Source organism: Hipposideros armiger, unplaced genomic scaffold (genome assembly GCF_001890085.2).
Source record: "Hipposideros armiger isolate ML-2016 unplaced genomic scaffold, ASM189008v1 scaffold_327, whole genome shotgun sequence".
NCBI lineage: Eukaryota > Metazoa > Chordata > Mammalia > Chiroptera > Hipposideridae > Hipposideros > Hipposideros armiger.
The window spans coordinates 1,413,870-1,434,434 of record NW_017731677.1 but is presented as its reverse complement, the minus strand read 5'-3'; the positions used below and the strand labels follow the sequence as shown (position 1 = coordinate 1,434,434).

General features: G+C 37.3%; 1 protein-coding gene across 4 annotated transcripts in view; it reads right to left on the bottom strand.

Moving 5' to 3' along the window:
- The window catches only part of STXBP4 (syntaxin binding protein 4), a 162,817-nt gene that overhangs the window by 84,762 nt on the left and 57,490 nt on the right, over positions 1-20,565 (bottom strand). For all 4 annotated transcript variants that reach the window (XM_019660742.1, XM_019660739.1, XM_019660741.1 and 1 more), the window contains one exon: positions 116-292. In XM_019660742.1, coding sequence (XP_019516287.1) covers positions 116-292 — 177 coding nt within the window. The remainder of the gene's footprint in view (positions 1-115; positions 293-20,565) is intronic.

Sequence of the window (20,565 nt, the reverse complement as noted above, 5' to 3'; positions counted from 1 at the left end):
AAGACTAACACTGACCTAGTTTAGAAGTGCAGATGAAAAGAAAATGAAAACAGGATACATGACAACGGCGGCAAGGAAACCATGGCAACCAGAAGAGGGGGACTGTTGTGCTTACTTTATTTTGGTCGGAATAGCCAGCAAGCTGAGCCTTGAGCTCTGTGATCTCGGCCTCTAACAGACGGATGACTTCTTCATAGTCCATTTCCATCCCGTGCGCCTGCCTCTGTGCAGCTTCCGCCAGATGAATCCGACTTCGTAGGGCTCTTGTTTCTTCAACTACCGCTTTGGCTTCCTAAGGATTTCCAAATGGATGCCATTGAAAACAAACAAATAAACATGTAAAAATTGTAAACCACATGTTCAGTGGTTTAGACAAAATATTTTCTTCCCCACTGAAGTCCTAATTCCAAAACTGAATCAATATACACGTGTTCCTGTCATCTCAATTTGAAAACGAATATTCATGTTATTTTATGATATAGAGTAGCTGCCTGATCTTGCTTTTCCTTTGTGGATCAGACAATTTTCAGTATGGAATCACCAGCTTCACACACCTGGCATGACATTTTGAAAATAAGGGAAGTGGGCGAGAATTGAAAAGGGAAAACGGAAGAAGAAGAATTGGTTCAAAAGATAAAAAGAGGAGGCATCCACAAAACTCCAGTAGTTAGTAGTAAGGCTTTATGTTCTAGGGAGGCTCTTGCAGCTTCATCGGATACGGTTGAGAGATTTACAGTATTGTGGGATTTCTCCGGGGTCCAAGCCCCAGGAGCCAGAGCTTACTCCTAGACATCGGTCTCACTGCTACTTTTCCTTTTCAGTTTAAGCCAAACGGTGGAATTCAGGAGCAAACTACATAGCTATTTCTATACGATGCAATGGTCACAAGACGTTTTATGAAACACACGTTACACCTCAGGTGATTCACGTGTCTTCTTCTCATTTAACTTTAAGAACAACACTGAGAGAAAGGAATTATTAAAAATCATTTCATAGGGCCAGCCGAGTGGCGCGATGGTTAAGAACTGGTTTGGGATGCCAGAGGGCCCCAGTTCGGATCCCACATATGAGGGCCAGTGACACTGCCCTCCACAACTAAGATACTGAACAGCTCAACCTGGAGCTGAGATGCTGTGAGTCGCCAGTGACGGCATAGGCTGCAGCCCCTGTGGCAGTGGGTTGCCATGGGCTACCGTGTGCAGCCAGCATGAGCGGCCAGCAGCTGCAGTAAGCAGCCGTCCAGAAGCCGGTGACTGATCTGCCTCGCCCGGGAAGAGCGCAATGATGGTGCCAACTTGGGCCAGTGAAGCAACGTCCTCCACAACTAGACTGAAGAACAAAAGGATAGCAACTTGTCTGTTCCCCTTCCCCCAATTCCCCAGCACTGTTCCCATACCCCAATTCCCCAATGAAAATCTTTTAAAAAATCATTTCATATGTAATCAAACAGAGGCTCAGGGAGGGTACAGAGCCTGTCCGAGGACACGCCGTAATGCCAGAATTTAATGCCCGACTCCAACCTTACTGTTCTTTTCCCTATTTTACTCTGCCACTAGAGGACAAAACAAACAAATAAAATTATGTATTAGCAACATTCTCCACCATAGGAAGAAGATGGCGGAGCCAACCACTTGCTCTCTGAAAATGTGCCTTGGTGCTGCGTCAACGACAGTCCCCCAGGATACCAATGCAACTTAACATGGCAGTTATTATACTGTAAACCATTTATTTTTCTTTACTTGATGCAGAAATCACTTTTATCTGCAATGGAACTTTCTGCTCCAATTGCCATGGCTAATATTCAACTATGGCTATTTTAATTTTCTTGGAGCTATTATAGGACACTTGATTTTGTACCAGCCTAAGCACAACTGAAGTGAAGAGAGGGTTAGGAATCTGGACATATTTTTAAGGATCAAATTTTCATGCATACATTCAATAACTATTTAGTAAGTACTTATTTTGTGTCGAGTTCTAGGTACTAAGGTTACAGCACCAAACAAAATAGACAAAAAAATCCTCCCTCTTACCACCCCCAGAATTTACACTCGAGTTTGGGGACACAGTAAATTGGAGATTATCAGTGATGATCTCATTGAGAAGACCTTTGATCAGAGACCTGCAGGAAGGATGGGGCCATGAAGATTTCCCAAGGCGGGGTTTGCTGGGCTGAGGAAACAGAGTGGCCAAAGGTCCTGAGACGGGATTGTGCCTTGCATCATCAGAGAACAGGAGGAGGCCAGAGTGGCAGCAGCACAGTGACAGGGGACAGGAAGAAGGGAGTGGTAGGGCATGAGGGCAGAGTGGTAACAGGAGCAAGGGTTGGGGTTGGGGTGCAGCGACAGGGCTCAGGGGGCTTTGCAGGGCATTGCAAGGACTTTGGTTTTACTCAGGGTGGGATGGCAAGGAATTGGAGGGGTTTGAGCAGAAAAATGATATGATCTGACTTAAATTTTAAGTGGATTATTTTTGCTGCTGTGCTGAGTGTAGACTGTAGGGGGTGGTTAAAGATGGAGTGGGGAGAGGGGAAAAGGGACAGACGAAAATTAATTATGGCCTGGACGAGGATGACAACAGTGGAGATAATGGGAAGTGGTTAGATTCCAAAGGTAGTTTGAAAGTAGAGCTAACAGGATGGAAAGTTCTTCATCATTAACAACCTTTACTTAGCAGTTGCTGCATCCAGGCAATCATGTTACATGATAAAAAACACAAAGAAGATAAAAGACACCTTTCTTTTTCTGGCTCAGCTTAGAACATTAGGTATGACTTCGATAAGCGAAGAGAGTAGGGGATGTCAGACAAAACGAACAATGTGAACAAAGGAAGAGAGATGAGAAGGAATGTGATACATCTGAGAAAGGACACCAGATCAATTTTGACTGAGCTGATGCTTCCCACAAGGGAGCAATGGATCAAAAAGGCTGAGGAGAGGAAGGGGAAGGACTGGGCTCTGGTGGAAATTGCATCACAGGCAAAGGAGCTTGTATCTGGGGAAGTCCTGAAGACTTCTGAGCAGAAATGCATATGAGAACACAGTGCTTTAAAAAAACTAAATGTGGCTGCAGGATGCAGGGTGGAGAGATGTGGCCAACCAACGGCTACTGTACCCTTGATTCAACCCACTTTATTTCCTTATTTTTCAAGTAATTGTCTTGTGATAAAAGGGTACTTTTAGGAAGAAATGGCTGGGGAAGTAAAAGGACGTTTACCTAGCCACATCAGTCAGTTCGACACAGGGTATCAAGTGTCACCAGGGTCACAGCTGGATCAAGTTTCACATCAGACTGCTGTGCACACCAGGGGTGAGGATGGCTTAGTACCAGCCCGCACTGCCCTAAGTGTTTGACATGGATCAGCTCAGTTAACTGGCATACTGCTGTGTGAGGCATGTCTATTATTATCTTTATTTAATGGATAGGAAATTGAAGCTCAGAAAGGTTAAGTAACTTGCTCAGAATCACAAACCTCGTAAGTGGCTGAGTTAGGATTTGAACTCAGGCAGTCTAGTTACAAAGCTCATGCTCTTGGCGACTATGCTAAAGTACCTCTCCAACTACAGAAAATGCTAAAAAAAAAAACAAAAAAAAAGTTACCTGTAGATAATAACATCAGTGCACAACCCTACACGAGCCTAGGATGTGGCCAACACAATCTACTCAAAAACATTAGACACAGCTCCATCATTCTCCATTTTCCATTCTATCAAGCCAGAAAAAAAATACATTGTCGTTGAAGAGAAAGGGGAGGGGCAGAGAATTCTCCATAGATGCAATGAAGAATAACTAATTTGAGAATCTCTCTCCTTCACACTCACTTTGTGCAGCTTTGATTCCTCTATAAAAACAGCACTTTTATTTTTGCTCAAAGAATGCTGGTTAATTAAATGCAGAATCTGGATGGAATTCATGCAGCCACGATAGTGCACTGACAGTAATGCAGTGTGAAGTGCAGCTGGGTGGGAAAAGACGCAGAGGTTTTGATGCTGAATAAATTCATGCTATTTCCTTTGTAAACGTATAACTGTCAGGCTGGTCCATGTGACCCCTTAGCAAAGTTCTAGCCCAATTCCCACTGAATGGCTGTTTAAAAGATTAGTGCACTGAAGTGATGGCTCTTAGAGGAAGCAGTAAAGAAAAGATAAGCAGCAGATTTAGTAATACGGGGTCACATAAATTCATTTTTTCTTTTCCTCCCAGGCTGTCTGCTAATAAAGCCTCCTATGTCGGTAACAATTGAGCCAGAATTTTCCCAGTTACTTCACTGTGAGCCTGAAATCCTACCAGGGCAAATACTGCAGCCAGTTCACTGACTTACTTTGTATTAGGTAAAGATCAATTTAGTTTAGAAAGTTAGAAAATCAAAGAGGAACTAAGATGGAATAGTAAATCTGAAAAATCAACGTAAGTATTATGCTTTGTAATACTAAGCCTTATACGCAAATATACTAAAAGGGACTTGAATTATGAAGTCAAGTCTCTGACTTAACTTTTCTTTGGTGACACTGAGGAAATGCCTTCAATTCACACTGTCCCATTGTAGAATGAGGATTTTCCACCTCATAATTTCACAATGAATCTTCAGGGAAAATCAGACCAAATTCTTCTGTGAAAATATAATTCAAACTAATGAAAACCTTTAAAGCCTACAAATACTTGGAATTGGCTATGTGATTGTGTTGAGACAAAGGGCCTTATAAACCCACACGAAGGGGAGTATAAGCTCAGGTGAAAGACAATATGGAGTGTGTTTTTCTACATACAGCACTTCCTCCCCATGAGGCAATACGATATACAATAAAAAACATGAGCGCTGAATGAGCTGAACCTCGGTCAGAATCTGAGATCTGGGTATATTTCATTTTCCCGCTGTGTGGTTCTCTAAGACTCAGTCTGTTCATTTGTATAATGGGAAGTAACAACACCTACTTCATAGGATCAAAGCAACTCGCACAAGAGGGCTGAAGAAACTATTACGGTTCTTGTTAGTTTTTCCCCATTCCTCTTTACTGCTTTTGAAAACTATACATATTCACCTATGCGATTAGCGAGCTAGACTAGATAATTCATTAAGGGCTTTCCTGAGGCACTCAATTAGTCATATCAGTTATTGAAATTGAGAGAAGTTGTTTGAAGCATAACGTGTAGGTCTTTTTGATGTTAGCAACAATCACGTAAAAACTTTTCTTCTCCAGTGATGATTTGTAATGGCTCTTAAAATAGAAGGAAAAAGCACTAACAGCAGTTGCACATTTGTAATTAGGCTGGCACATCATTAGCCTTAGAAGTTCTGTAATTTTTAAGCTAATCAGTAAATCTTTCAAAATGTCAATGGCTGACAGGAGAAAAAGGAGACTGCAGAGAGATATATATGTTTTAGTGTAATGTTAACGTAGGCTACCGAGCCCAAAAGAATACTTCTCTTATCAGCTTCCTACATTCACTCATTGGAAAACCTTTCTTGGTTTAGGTCCCATCACATCTTGTGAAAAAGATTAAGGGTTACTACAGGAAGAGGGAAAAGTGTTTAAAAGCAAGCTATATCTAGTTTCCTTAACTTGTGTATCGGATTTGGTAAAATATGTATAATATGCTTTTCAATGGAAGACCTCAAAGTAATTTGCAGATGTTCATAAATGAATTTACAACTCATCCCTTAAGCATGGACATACTTGGGCAAATGAATCCACAGAACTTTATATATGCCTCCAATATGTGCTCTCTCCTTTCACTTTCCTTACTCCTCCTCCATGCATACATTCGGCTCACTTCTCCATCTCCTTACCTAACCATTTATCAAGCACTGGGAAGTCTTCATTTATGGTACATTTGCAGCCATCCCTTAATTTCCATTCTCACCACTACATCACTGACTCACGTCTTTTATCAGCTCACATGTAGGTACTACGAAAATCACGTTAAGTGACCACCCTGCCTACTGTGTTCTTCACAATAATGTACTCTGCACACTTCTGAAGCGTCAATTATCCTAAAGTACTGCTCAATTCCACCTTAGGTAACAAACTTAAGTACATGGGACATGGTGTTGTAACGGTACATAATAAAATACATCCTCAATCTCCATGCTTCAAGGTTCTCTACTGCTTGGTCCAAATCAATCTTTCCAGCCTTAGCACATTTAACTCTCTTACATGATTATTGTATCCGAGTATATTAACTTACAAATTTCCCAGCTCAAACTCTCCTGCCTCCAAGATGCTTCTGAGCACATTATTCCTTCCACTAGGTATATACATTTTTCTCCTTTTTTCTTTATTTAGTTCTCATCTATCCTTCAAAATCTACTTCACAGTTTACTTTCTCTAATCTTTGCAGACCACTTCAACTTACCATTATTTTTCCTTCCTTTTATATTTCATAATACCTGTTGTTTGCAATTAATCACATTCTACTTGATGTTTCCTACTGCTATCTTGAACTGTCCTTAAAATATTAAATATTTTACTACCTAACGTTCTAGAATCAAAGGGTCTTCTTGACTGCTCAAATTAAAACATATGCTAAGAGTAAAAACCCTACCTAATATGAACAGGTGCTCTACTTAACATAAACATAACCAAGTTGAAAAACAGTGAAAATGACTATTTTGTTTTTCATATATTATAATAATTGCCCTAGAGAACTTTATTAGGTAAGAAGGTTTCATTGGAAAGTTCTTGATAAAAGGTTTCAACTTTATGGGAATATTAATAGAACTATAATTCATTTAAATAATTATAATAATCATAAATCATGCTATGAAAAATACCACATAATTAAAAGTAACTTATTTCATTAGACTCCCTTTATATATAAATTAAACAAAAATCCTTTTATAGTATTTATCAAGCAAATGAGATTATATCAAAACCAAGTGAAATGAAGAAAATATCAAGGTTGGAAAAAGAAGACAGTTACACTTTATTGTGTTTGACAATTTTATTTGTTGGTTTTTCATTAAATAGATAAAAAAATTTAAGATTTAAAAATTATGCACACTAGTTTATGTTTCCCTAAAATTACATTTTTCCATCAGAAGTTAATATAGCAGATAGTCTCAAGGAATATGTAGTCTTGAAGGTCTTTTCTAATCCCACCCGTATCCCTGGTTCTATGATTTATGTGGTGACACTTCTTTGTGAAGTGTGTAGAAGTAATATATATTTGTAAATCCAAGAAACAAAGATTTTCTTTAGTTTGTATGAAAAAGCAAAATCCTCACTTTGCAAAGGAACATTTGGTTAAGCTTTTGGGAGGAAAAGCAGGTCAATCAAATTATAATTAGCTCTCATTAACCCTCCCAAGAGCTGTCAAGTTCTTCACCTGCAGCTGCCTCATTCTCCAGAAGGTGCAAAATTTTGAGTTTTGCCTCTGAACCATCAAAGAAAATCCAAGAAACGATTTTCAATCTCTGTTTATAAACAGCAGTCCCTAATCACAGTCAGGCATACAAGTTACCATGTGAACTTGTGCAAGACATATTTATTAATTATTAAATTATTAAATTATTAATTATTAATTATTAAAATCCTATTTTGACAATATATTTAACCCTGAACACGTATTTTTTAGTTTAGTGAAGGTTGACATAAAAGAAAAACTATGTTCCTACTTCTCTAATTCTGGTTACAAATGCACCAAAAGGGAACACTTATGGGACTGTAAATTTCTTTTCCTAATCAGAGTTTAAACCCTGTTCATTGGGCCTGCTGAGTGGCTCATTGGTTAAGAGTTGGCTTGGGATGCCAGCTCTGAGCAGCAGGGCCGTCGGTTCAGATCCCACATGGGCCAGTGATGGTGTACCCTCTACAGCTAAGATGGTGAACAACAGCTCAACCTGGAGCTGGGCTGCCCTGAGTGGACAGGGACAGCGTAGGCTGCAGTGAGCTGCCCATGAGCTACCATGAGTGGCCGGCAGCCAGCGTGAGCGGCTGGCAGCCGGCGGTAACTGCTGTGAGCTACCATTAGTTTAGTGAATGAGCAGTCGTCCAATGGCCGGTAAGCGACTGCCTCAGCTGGGAAGAGCGCAATGATAATACCAACATGGGCCAGTGAAGCAACGTCCTCCACAACTAGACCAAAGAACAAAAGGACAACAACTTAGCTGTTCCCCTTCCCCAATTCCCCAACACTGTTCCCCTCCCCCAATTCCCCAAAACATATTTAAAAACAAAAAACAAACAAACAATCAAAACCCCTGTTCTGTTCATGGAAGCCTGATACAGCTCATAGGCTACCTTTTCACCTATTAAACATTTAGAATTCATCTGAAGTTTGGCTTTTAAGGGAAATCTCGCTTCAGAACAGAAATGTATTCCTTCTAAATTAACCTTTAGAGGTTTAATACAATCAGAATAAAAATTTTATCAAATTTTATTTGTTTTGGAGGAAATTGACCAAGATTTCTAAATTTGAATCTAGATATAATAAGATCTAAATAATAAATAAGACTCTTAAGTTGATCTGGAAGAAAAAAAATCAGTGATAACTAGTAAACAAATTAAAAAAAAAAAAAGATAACAACAAGAAAGGAAAGAAAGAAGGTGGGACATGACCCAAGGTTAAGGCATTTATAGAGCTACAATATTTGGTACTGGGCAAAGGACAGTTAGATAACACATTCATCCACCCAATAGGTATTTATTGACAAAATCGTGGAAAGACCAGATGCCCCAAACAGACCTTAGATTATATAAGAATTTAATCTATGATAATAGAGATATCACAAAACGGTAACATGGTTGTGACTACAAGCTATTAGGGTAAGAAGTGTAAAGTGTAGGGCTTCATCTCATTCCATAATCAAAACAAAATAATTTCTTGTATGGGTTCAGTACAGACAGACATGGGAGGAAAACAACATACACATGTGTCTGAAATCTAGCTAGGAATGAACTTTTAAGAAGTTTTTAAAAAGGAGAAATCACCAAGAAAAAGATCTGACAACACAAACACCCCTGTGTTTAAATTACTCTGAAAAAAATTACAAAGGAAATTTGCATGCAGGTGAAAATATCTGCCATAGATTTGGTAGAAACAGGGTTACTAACTAGCATATAAAATGATGGAGGGAAAAGGGAAAAGTTACTAGTTAAGAATACAGGAAAAGCAGGAATGGCAAGGGGATACAGATGGCATAAGGGGCATATATGGTCAGGGGGGCAGAATGGCACTGCCAGCCATATCAGGAAGTCAGCTGCTTTCAATACTGAAGAATGGGACGGAATTCACAATTTAATTTGAAACCCATGGTCATAGACAGTCTCTGGTAAGTAACATGGATGACAATGAATCACGGTATAATATTTTCAAATAGGGTCATTTATACATGTAAGGTTAGTTAGGTATTACTAGAGAAGTCTTGTTTTTCATTCTAAAATAGCCTGTGAATAAATCATTTAACACAATGTCATGGGTCCCATATGGAAGAATACCAAAAGTGTTTCTCACATAGTAAACTGCCAAGATAAGAGTTTTATAGTATCAACTGCCTTATCACTACTTCCTCCTTGGGTAAAATTTACTAGTTTGTCAGCCAAATTAATATATATTGCTCTAACACAGAGACGTTCAAAACACACCCTTGCAAGGTGCTCTCTTAGCAACTGACTAATGGAATTTTAGAAATTTGTATCTGTTTGTTTTTAGTTAAATAAAGAAAATTAGAGGGAGAAATGCTTACTTTGGAATACAGTGATGTCTGCGACAACTTACCAGCTATAGGAAACCTATTCTGAAATGCTTTGTTGGAAGGAATGGTTTTGCTCTATTTTTCTTTTCTTCTTACTATATTGAGAGCTCCTTGTAGAGAGTATGTCTAGCTTTCACAGCGCATCCATACAAAATAAGCATTAACTAAATGTTTCTTAAATTCCCTTGCCACGTCTCCCTTATAAGTTACTATGGGTATGTGTGACACAATTGATATAAGAATGCTGAATGTGGTCCCTGAACAGCCAGAAAATAAAATATAAATGTCTCATGGTATGAAACCCAGAGCCCTAACATCAGTTCTAACTATGCATAAGTCAACCATCTACAGAAAATACTGTAATCAAATGAACTGCAAGGTTTCTATGAAGAGTAAGATCAGCTCCCTTCTAAATTCCACCATTGAAAATTCTGTGCTTCTAATTAATCTAACACAATTAAAATGGGTTTGATAGTATGAATAGAAGAATGACTTCTCTCAGAATTCTGAAAATGATAAGAGCTTCTCTACCATTGGGAAATGGGAGATTTCTCCTAGTGGGAAACGGGGATCTGTGTTTGCCAATGCTTGTTTAGAATGCTGCATTCACCTCCACTGAATCACTAGATACGGCTGCTGTCTGTGCAAACGGCCATGCCAGCTGGCTGTCTTCGTGTTCCTTTTCCAAGCAAACTGTCTTTAACGTGGGCAGTTTCTTGGGCCAGGTCGAACGTTGGAGGATACACTGGTCATTTCTTTTGATTCACATAAAGAGGATTAATGTTGAAAAATAAACCCAACCAACTTTGTTTAATAAGTTTCTCCACTCAGGTGGCTGTGCAGCATTATAAGAGCTTCATAATTTCTTTTCTCAAAGAGGCTTTCTTTTCTTTTAAAAAACCATATCAAGATAATCGCCAATTAAACACAGCTGTAAGAAATAATGCAGAGTTTCCCTGTACTCCACTCGGTCTCCTCCAATGGTTATATCTTGCATTACTATAGCAGAATTATCACAACCAGGAAACTTGAGTGATATAAGCCACCAGGCTTAATCAGATTTCACCAGTTTTATGTGCACTGCACAATATAAAGGAACCACCTATGGATATACACAATCGCCTGGATGGGTCCCGAGGGAATTATGTCCAGTGGAAAAGCCACTCCGCCAAAGTGACATACTCTATGATAACATTTATATGGCAGTCTTGAAAAGACAAAATTACAGAGATACGAACAGGTTAGTGGTTGCTAGGTGTTAGGGAAGGGGGCCTGGTGGGAGGTGGCTGTGGCTATATAAGAGTATCATGTGGCATCCTTGTAAAGAGGGTTTTTAAAAGAAAATAAATGTTGATATCCTGAGGTCACAGGTGACCATCTGAAAAGGAAACATCGGAACATTTTATTACATACTTTGAGAACAGAAAAGACTGACAAATCAAATATATGTATTTTTCTTCTTTTTCCTTCTGAAAATGAGACTGGCATCTTAGACTATTTACTAGTGCTATCTTGAAATACTATAAAAAGTTTAGACCACTAAAGATGAATAAAAAGGATGTGGAATCTCCTATCAGCTCTAAAAATTAAAAACTTTACTATGTCTTTAATAAATGTACAAAGAAACACAATCTCTGAAAGTGTAAAAACATGACTACTTCTTTAGTAATCATATACTGTTGTTCCTTTTAAAGACAGTATATTTTAAAGATAGTATATTTATTCTTTCCTTAAAGTTTCCTTTGTTGTTTAATCCATAAACCAAGATAGCTCACAGGCCAGCTACAGCAGCTGTAACCAAGTTCATGTTCAACCTCAACTGTCCACAGAGAATCCTGTGCTGATTTGACCTTACATTTCTGCCTCAAGACTTCATGTCCTCCACAAGCATTCAACCCAACCTTTGCACAGGTGAGGCCAACTACAGCTGGGCTTATCTGAACCCAGAGAAGTTGCCAAATGAACAATTTCCCGTGTTTCTTTAGGGCAAAGACTGGTTCAGACAAGCTAACTATTTTGGCTTTTGACTGTTCACCCATCACTGCTGCCTTAGGTCATAACACTGGTGAAAGAGGCTTTAAAAACAACTTAAGTGTGAGAGCAGGTTTGAGAAAAATGTTGATCAAAGGAAGTTGCTAGAAGACAGCCCATGCCTGTTAAAAGTTGTTAGAACTTGAAGAAAAAAATAACAAGAAGTATAATTTCATCGGAAATTGTGCTCATGATTTTAAACAGTAAAGTTGGGTTATTCTGTAAGGAATAAAAACTCATCAAAACTACTTAGATTTTAGAGAGCAGTATAGCCAATTCTTTACAAAACAGTGAGTAAAGTATTCTGGTAGCCAAGTCTAGTTGAAATGTACCTTACACTTCCAGTGAAAAGGATCCCTTAACAGTTTGTTCTTTTGTTTTATAATTCTTTCCTCCCTCTCCCTTCCTGTTTCCAATTCCCCTTTTCTCCCTCTCTTTTCGTTCTTCTTTGCTTTCTTTTGGGTCATACAATAAGTAAAGGTAAATTAATTTCTATAATTTAAAATAGCTAATGTACCTTCAAAAGGGGATTATTCTGTTTTTAGGATCAGGATCATTATGTCTCAAAATAATTCTATTAAAAGTTTGTAAATGAGTGAACAAAGGATATCAAGCTGTGTCCTCTTCTCCCTTTGGTAACCATCATAGTAAAATAAATTGAAAATCAATCTAACAGTGTTTTAATAATTAGATTAATTATGTATTCAAAGGACTTACATGGTATAATTATTAGTATTCTACTGATTTCATGTCAAGATCTTCAAAAGGATACCAAAAAGAGGGGAAGAAATTTTGCCAAATTTCATACAACTCAAGTTTCTGGTTTTAAAAGTTTTTAAGAGAAGAATTATACACACTTTCTACCTATAATTTTAAAGACCCTTTTGCTAATTGTGAAAAAAATATAGTAATCCTTGAAAAAATGGAGAGGTAGTTATTTTTACTAAAGCATAGGAACTCTTTCATTAAGTCTGTATCACTGAAATAATAACATTGTACATAAATCAGAGAAGCTGATGGTATGCATGGTCAATATGCTAAAAAAAATGGACATTTTTGGGTTGATTTTGGGCAGTATATTTTTTTATTGCAAATGTGTGCTTCTGAAATGAAGAGGCTGTATTAGTATGCATACATGCGGGTTTGTAAACACATATATATCCATATATTTATAATTATTTTTGCTAAAACTGGAAGACATACATTAAATAATACTATGAATTAAAACATCTTTACTCTCAATCTCATTTTTCCTATTTTGTTAGTTGCACCATTGCAGCCTCTCAATGACCCAATTACAAAGCCTTGCCACTCTGATTATTACTGCACATTCTATCACTGTTAAGTCTGGTGGACTTCACCTTCACATTATCTTTCACGCAGACCCCTCTGGTAGAGTTCTGTTGCCACTAGCAATTCAGTCCTCCATTGTCTATTATTTGGACAAGCATTTCTCAAATGTTAAGGTGCACATAAGTCACCCAAGGACTTATGAAATGCAGATTCTGGTTCAGGAGGTCTGGGGTCAGACCTGAGGCTCTACATTTCTAAGTTCCAGGTGCTGCTGACATTGCTGGTCCTGAGCCACTCCGAGCAGCAAGGATGGAGAGCTGTAGGTCTGCACCGGCCAAGGCAGCAGCCACTAGCTAGATGTGGCTATTGGGCACCTAACATATAGTCGACTAAAAAAACTGAAGTTTTAATTTTCATTTAATTTTTATTAGTTTGCATTTAAATGAGAAAACTTAAGAAGTGTAAAATATTTTTCCATTACACAAAACTTTACTGTTGTGTAATTGTATTTCACTTTAATCTGTTTTATATTGTTGAACTGTGGTATATGTGTCAGGCATGTGAATCATTTGAGTATACATAAATACATGACTCATCTGGTTACTGTTAATGAATCAATTAATTTCAAAATAAAATTTTATACACCAATGTAACAGTGTGCTCTTCTGAGTATTTTACGCAGACAGCATGAGTTACAGTAATACATATGTAAATCATAATTGGTAATTAAATTGAAATACTTATTTAATTAGAATATAATTAAATGACTTTTGTATTTAAAAAGAAGGTATTGAAATTTTTTTTTAAATTTAAAATACAGGAATATTGTTAATGCAGAAAAAAGTAGACATGAATTAGTTATTTAAGCAGGATCATAAAAACAGACTAAAAGAAGGTAAGTTCACGAGGAATGCAACTGCAATTTGCAAAGCTGTTTGTTGGAAAAAAGTTTTTAAACACATAAAAAGTGAATAATATTAAGAGATTTGTGCAAATGCATGGTGAATTTGTTAAGTTTTCTCTTAGCAGTCAAATAAGGACCAATGAAATTAGTCACCTGAAATCTGAAGTAAATGTTCATCATTTGTAACTTTGGCAAAGGTTTTTCTTCATAAAGAGTAAACCATTTTTAGACTGATATGCTAATTTCAGTTATGATAAAAGATTAGAAGAAAATATTTTATAAAAAAGAAAAGATCTTCAATTAAGTCACAACACAAATGCCCACAGAATACAAGAAATTTCTAACAATATCAATGATGAACTGATTCAAAATTTGAAAAACTACAAGTCCCTTTCTTCAGCTTTAGGTGAGCCACGTGATATGAGAGAGACACTACTCAATTCATACTTCAGGCACATACTGTCTTAAAGGACTTCCAAATTTACAACAAAAAAGTGTCAATGTGAAGCCTAAAAAGATCAAACTTGTGGCATAGATATTTTAACTCTTTTGCATCTGTCAAGGAAGAGTTTCAGCTGGATAATTTCAAAAAGTTTTTATTATAAGAGATCGTGCTCCAGCTATGTATGTTGGACCAAAAATTCAGATTTACGGACACTTTCAAACAAGAGGCTGTTTTCTTTATTGTTTCATTCCATTGTATGACAACTATCGGAAAAAATCTGTGCTCAGTTTCCTGAAGCTGACTGTATGAAAAACATCATGGATACAGTTGTTAACCTTACTTGGTATACAAGTGCAAATTCTATGAATCTTCGCTAGTTTAGAAGAAAATGAATTTAATGATCTCATGTTCTTTGCCAGTGCTCTCTGGCTGAGTTGTGGAAGAGCTTTATAAAAATTTACTGTGCTTTGAACTCCAATTCAAGATTTTCTTAGAACAATAAGAATACTTGCTTAACATTCAATAATTAAAGACAAAAATGGCAGCATGATTTATATTTCATTACCAATAACACATTGCACATGAATAAGTTAAATTTGAAGCTCCAAGGACAGGGAAAGCTTATTTGTGAAGCTATACTAGTCTAATAATTTATACTGACATTGAAACTTCTCATAATATAAATCAATAATTACACATATTTTCTACCATAAATCAATATGCAGATTTTAACTACTGATAATGTCATACAAATTAGTTACAAAAACTTAAAACACTTTTGAGTATGCTTAGTTAATGTTAATAAATTTAGAATTGCTTTCAATATATGCAATACTCTGAATTTGATGTTAATAATATCAAGTTGAAAACATGCAGTTTTGAAATGATTTTGCCTCAGTCTTCTAAAAACATAAAAAAGTTCTGTCAATATGGATATAAATATTAATACAAAAAGACTTTTGGTATTCATTTCAGTTATTGGAAACTTTTAAACTATTGGCACATTTGGGTATATGAACCTACTTTTCCACTTGTAAATCTTGTTGAATCTAAACACAGATCTAGTATTTCCAGTGAAAGTTTGGTGTATAAATTAAGGTGTGCTGTGAGTGTAAAATAATACTGACTTTAAAGATACAGTATGAAAAGAGAATGTAAAACTATCTCATTAATGAATTTTTAATATTTTGCATGTCAAAATATTTAAAATATATTAGATTAAAACAAAATATATTTAAAATAATTTTACTTGTTTCTTTTAACTCTTTCTAAAATATGGCTACCAGAATATTAACAATAGATGAGTGTCTTTCAATATATTTCTCATTGGACAGTGCGGGTCTAGGCTATTACAAAAGCCTTTTATCTCTTCTTCAGTTACTTCCTGAACTGCTATTAATGAATCTTTGTAAAGCGTATTCTTCATTCGTCCCTTCATGCATTCGCCAAATCGTTATTGAGTCACTACTCTGTGTCAGTTATTGTTCTAAGATAAATCCAAGAACAAATCAAAGATGGCTGCCCTCCTGAAGCTTACCCTCCAGTTGGGGGGGGATATACATACAAAAATATAACAAGTATAATAACATGTAAAAAAGCCATCAACAGTACCCCCAAAACTTCACATACAGTGAGAGCTGGAGCGTTAGTTAGTGGGGTGATGATGCAGAGAGGTCAACAAAGCTGCAGATTCCGAGGCGGGAGGAGCAGTAAGAGATGACGGCACTACTGGAAGAAGCGTGTGGGGACGGGGGATAACATGGCAGGTCAGGGAGGCTCCTGTAGGCGCTGACATTCACCTGTAGGCTTCTACTTGGAGGAGTCTGACTTTTACTCTGAGTGAGATGGAAAGCCCTGGAGAGCTCTACTTAATTTTTAAGAGGATATTTCTGGGTGCTGTGTTCAGCTTAGGCTGTGTTGGGAGTGCGGAGGGGGATATAAAAGCATGGTGACCTGGTGGAAGCTGTAAGGGCAACATGGGCAGGAGAGGATGACGGCTAGGCCAGCGATGGAAGGGGTGAAAAGGGGTAAAATACTGCAATTTTTAAAAGTAGGACCAGGGCCGGCCGAGTGGCTCAGCTGGTTAAGAGTTGGCTTAAGAGCGCGAGCTCTGAGCAACAGGGCTGCCGGTTCGATTCCCACATAGGCCAGTGACACTGCGCCCGAGCTGAGCTGTCGCTGAGCTGCCAACAGGTGGCAGGATGGCTCAGCTGGTGTAACAACAAGATTGCCTGTTCCATGGTGGGCTATGCCCGCCCGCAACTAAGACTGAACTTGGCACCTTGAGCTGAGCTGCTGCCCTGATGGCTCAGTAGATAGAGCATGTGCTCTTAACAACAAGGCTGCTGGTTCAACTCCCAGATGGGACGGTGGCTATGCCCACCCGCAACTAAGATTGAACACAGCACCTTGAGCTTAGAGGCCACAAGCTGCCGACGGGAAACCAGATGGTAACCAGTGCCCTCCACAGCGAAGACTAAAGAATAACAACTTGGCTGGTCCCTTTCCCCAATTCCCCAACACTGTTTCCCTCCCCCAATTCCCTAATAAAATCTTATAAAAAAAAAAAAGTAGGACCAAGTTGGATGTGGAGTGTGAAGGAAAGAGAGAGATCAGATTACAGATGGAACAAGTTAATCATCACCCCGCCCTACCCCCCCACCCCAGCCCCTATCAAGTATCCTCAATGGCAGTCCATTGCCTAAAATCTTAGATTGGTATTCAAGTGCCTATATGCTTTGGCCCCGAAATACCCCCCAAATGTAATTCCTAACACTTTCATCTGTCCATGGTTCCCTGATGTTCCTGGACCTTTAGTAATAATGAATAAAGAATACAAATCAAAACTATTATTCTTTAGGAACCTACTGACAGTTTTAGGCTCTTAAACTGTCAAGTTCTATGAACAAATTACAAGACAGGTATTATCACATTTTAGAAACAAGGGCACAAACATATTAATAAATAATAGCAAGGTTAGCAACAAAGAGAGCCTATTTTGACTTTAATATTCTACACATTCAAAAACCATGTTAAAAATCAATAAATATAGGAAATGGAAAAATGAACTTAAAACTATAAGCAAACTGAAATAAATGAATGCATATATATTTCAAGTGAATACCATAACCATGCTAATGGGAAACAAAAGAAAGAACCAATTCAAGTAACTTATGAACACAGGATTTGTGTTCAATCTTTAAGAGGTTGGGGATGAGTTGGAAAAGAATTGTAAACAAATCCTGAACCTTTTTTAGTACGTTTTGTTTTGTTTTGTTCTGTTGTTTTAGGGGTATGATCAATGCAATTCTGAAACAATTTTAAGATGTATTAATCGGTCTCAGCAAATGTGTTAATTGTGGTTGAGGGCCAGAGTCTCAATGAAAAAGCAAAGACATAGAAATTAGGATGAAGTCAAGAAAGAATTTTGTGGGATGGACTGGATTTGGAAGTATCATTGTGAATCCATCATTTCTAAAATATATATATGCATATAAAAATATATATGCACATGCATATATGTATATATGTGTGTAGCTACATTTGTGGGCAGGCGTGTGTATGTGTGTGCATGTTAGTGTGTGTATGTGTGTGTGTGTGTCCCTAGCTCTGTCAACTGAAAGAATCACGAAGCAGACACCCCAATAGCATATCTAAGCGTTCAGAGACCATTCCCCATTAAAAGGAATTCAGAATACTTGAAGAAATGACTGACTTCAGGATGGGGGGGGCGGGTAAGTACAAGGTGAGCCTGGAAGCCTGGAACATATAATACAAGAAAACAAGGAAGTGCTCAAAATGATGGGAGCATATCACAAGAAACCAGCTTGAAGGGACTCCCACTGGCCAAATCTGCAAGTACTGGAGCACCAAAATCATTAAATACAGTAATGAATTACAAACCTTTGAAAAATAAGTAATTCAAGCGTTCACACCATTAGTAAATAGATGAATTAATCAGAAGAGAGGAGGGCCCTTGCTTGTTGTAGACTGCGGAGTGCTGACTGGTAACTGCAGAGAGGCTGCCAGATTTGGGGAATTAGCATTTTGCATCTGTTTTAGTAAAGACTGGGTCAGACCAGAATCATCAGATGCTAAATCTAGGGGAAAATTTTGATGAAGAGCAGAATATTTACATATTAACATGGTTTTAGAGTAGCTCTCTAGAAACTGCTTTTTAATTGCAAGAGGATAAATAATAATTATATAGTAGTGAAATCAGGCAACTCCGTCACTGGTGCTAAAAATTGCTATCAGATGCACATGTGTGACTCTAAAAGTGACTAAATGTGACTCTAAATGTGATACCTTGAAAAGGACAAAACAGCACCTTCTAGTATTACGGCTGAGAATGTATAACCTGAATCTGGCCATGAGGAAACATCATACAAACCTAAAATGAGGAACAGTTTATTTTTTAAAAAAGGTGTATGGTGTGTGTTTGTAGGGAGAAAGAATTGTATTCTTCAACAATGTCAATGCCATGAAAAAATAGAAGAAAGGTGAAAAAAGGTTCCAAATTAAAAGAGGCAAAACAGCGATGAAAACTAAGTACAATACCTGACCGTACACTGGCTCCTCCTGCACTGGATGGGGAAAGTGATATAAAGGGTATTATTGGGTCAATTGACAAAATTGGAATACAACAGCATTAATAAAAGTATTGAATCAATGTTAAATTTCCTAAATTTGGTAACTTTAGTATGGCATGTAAAAGAATATTATACTTATGAAACCCTGAAGTTTGTAGGGGTATAGAGCCATTATGATGTATGTAATTTTCCGTCAAGTGGTTAAGACAAAAGATGGGTATGTCTATTTATTTATGTGTAATACACACATATATACATGTGCGCACGTGTGCATGTGTGTGTGTGAGTGTATGACAGAGATTGAGAATATGCAAACTCTCAGCAACAGCAGCCTTTAAATATCATTGGCTCACAACAATGTTTTATTTCTCACTCATGAACATGTTGGCCAAGGGTGACTAGTGAATTAGGTAAATCTGGTGAAGGGTATATGAGGATGTTCTTTGTACTTTTCCTATTCTTGTAACTCTTCTGTACATTTGAAGTCATTTCCAAATAAAACGTTTTTAAAAGCCCTCTATTTTTTGGCCAATTTTCAGACCCCCGTTTCATTAAGTATTTTTGTACTTTGGTTGCTATGAGTTTTTAGTTCTTTTATTTCTGTATCTTCAGTACCTTCATCAGTTTGTATTGTCTGGCCTTTTTACACTTTAGTGTTTCTTTGCCTCCTCAAAATGGACATTTATAAATCTTTGTTAATTTTTACAGGTAGAATAAATTAGAAGGTGTTTTTTTTTCCCCTACATTTAATTAATATTTTCTTTTCTCCTAAATGTTTGGAACTTAAAAGCATACTTGATAAAATAATAATCACATTACGGGCTGATTAAGACATGAATATAAAGAAAAATAGCACTTTTGCTTTCTTATTCTAGCAATACCTGCTTTTCCATATAAGGCCCTCCTGTTTTTATTTATCTGAATGGATTAGTTTCTGTAACTAAGGAAGGTCAGATCTACAAGAATAATAATCTAAGACTAATCTGTGTCAGAATTTAATAAGATTCAGTAGAAAATGAGACATAGATTAAAAAAATAAACAATGAATCTTACACGATAAAAGTTGAATTGGCATAAGGAGTAGCGTAGAGTTTTGGATTAGACTGTGTAGGTTTATCCCCTGACCCTGCCTCTTGCTTGCATTTGACCTTGGTCAAACGAATTCACCTTTCTAAGTCTCAACCTCTTCATCTGTAAAATGAGTTTGATAATAGGATCTCTCATAAGAGTGTAAGAAGTATTAATGAACCTCATATGAATATTATAAATGTGTATAACATATAACACTCAAGAAGTATTAACTATTATGATCATTATTATAAATAATAGAAGAAATACTAGGTGCTGAGGAAGAGGCGGAAATGATTCGTTTTAACCATTTTATTTAGAGGAAGAAAATCTAATTCTGGCTGAGGGATAAGGAGGCTTTTTATAGAAAAGGTGACACATGAACTGGACCAGACATAGAAAGGGAAGAGTATTCCAGGCAGAGGATACACCACAAAAATCATGGTATGGAAGGGAAGGTCTTGTCTTTAAAACACTTAGAATAGAAATTGACAAAAAAACAGGAAGAAATGAAATGAGAGTTGATAAGGAAAGTTGTTTAG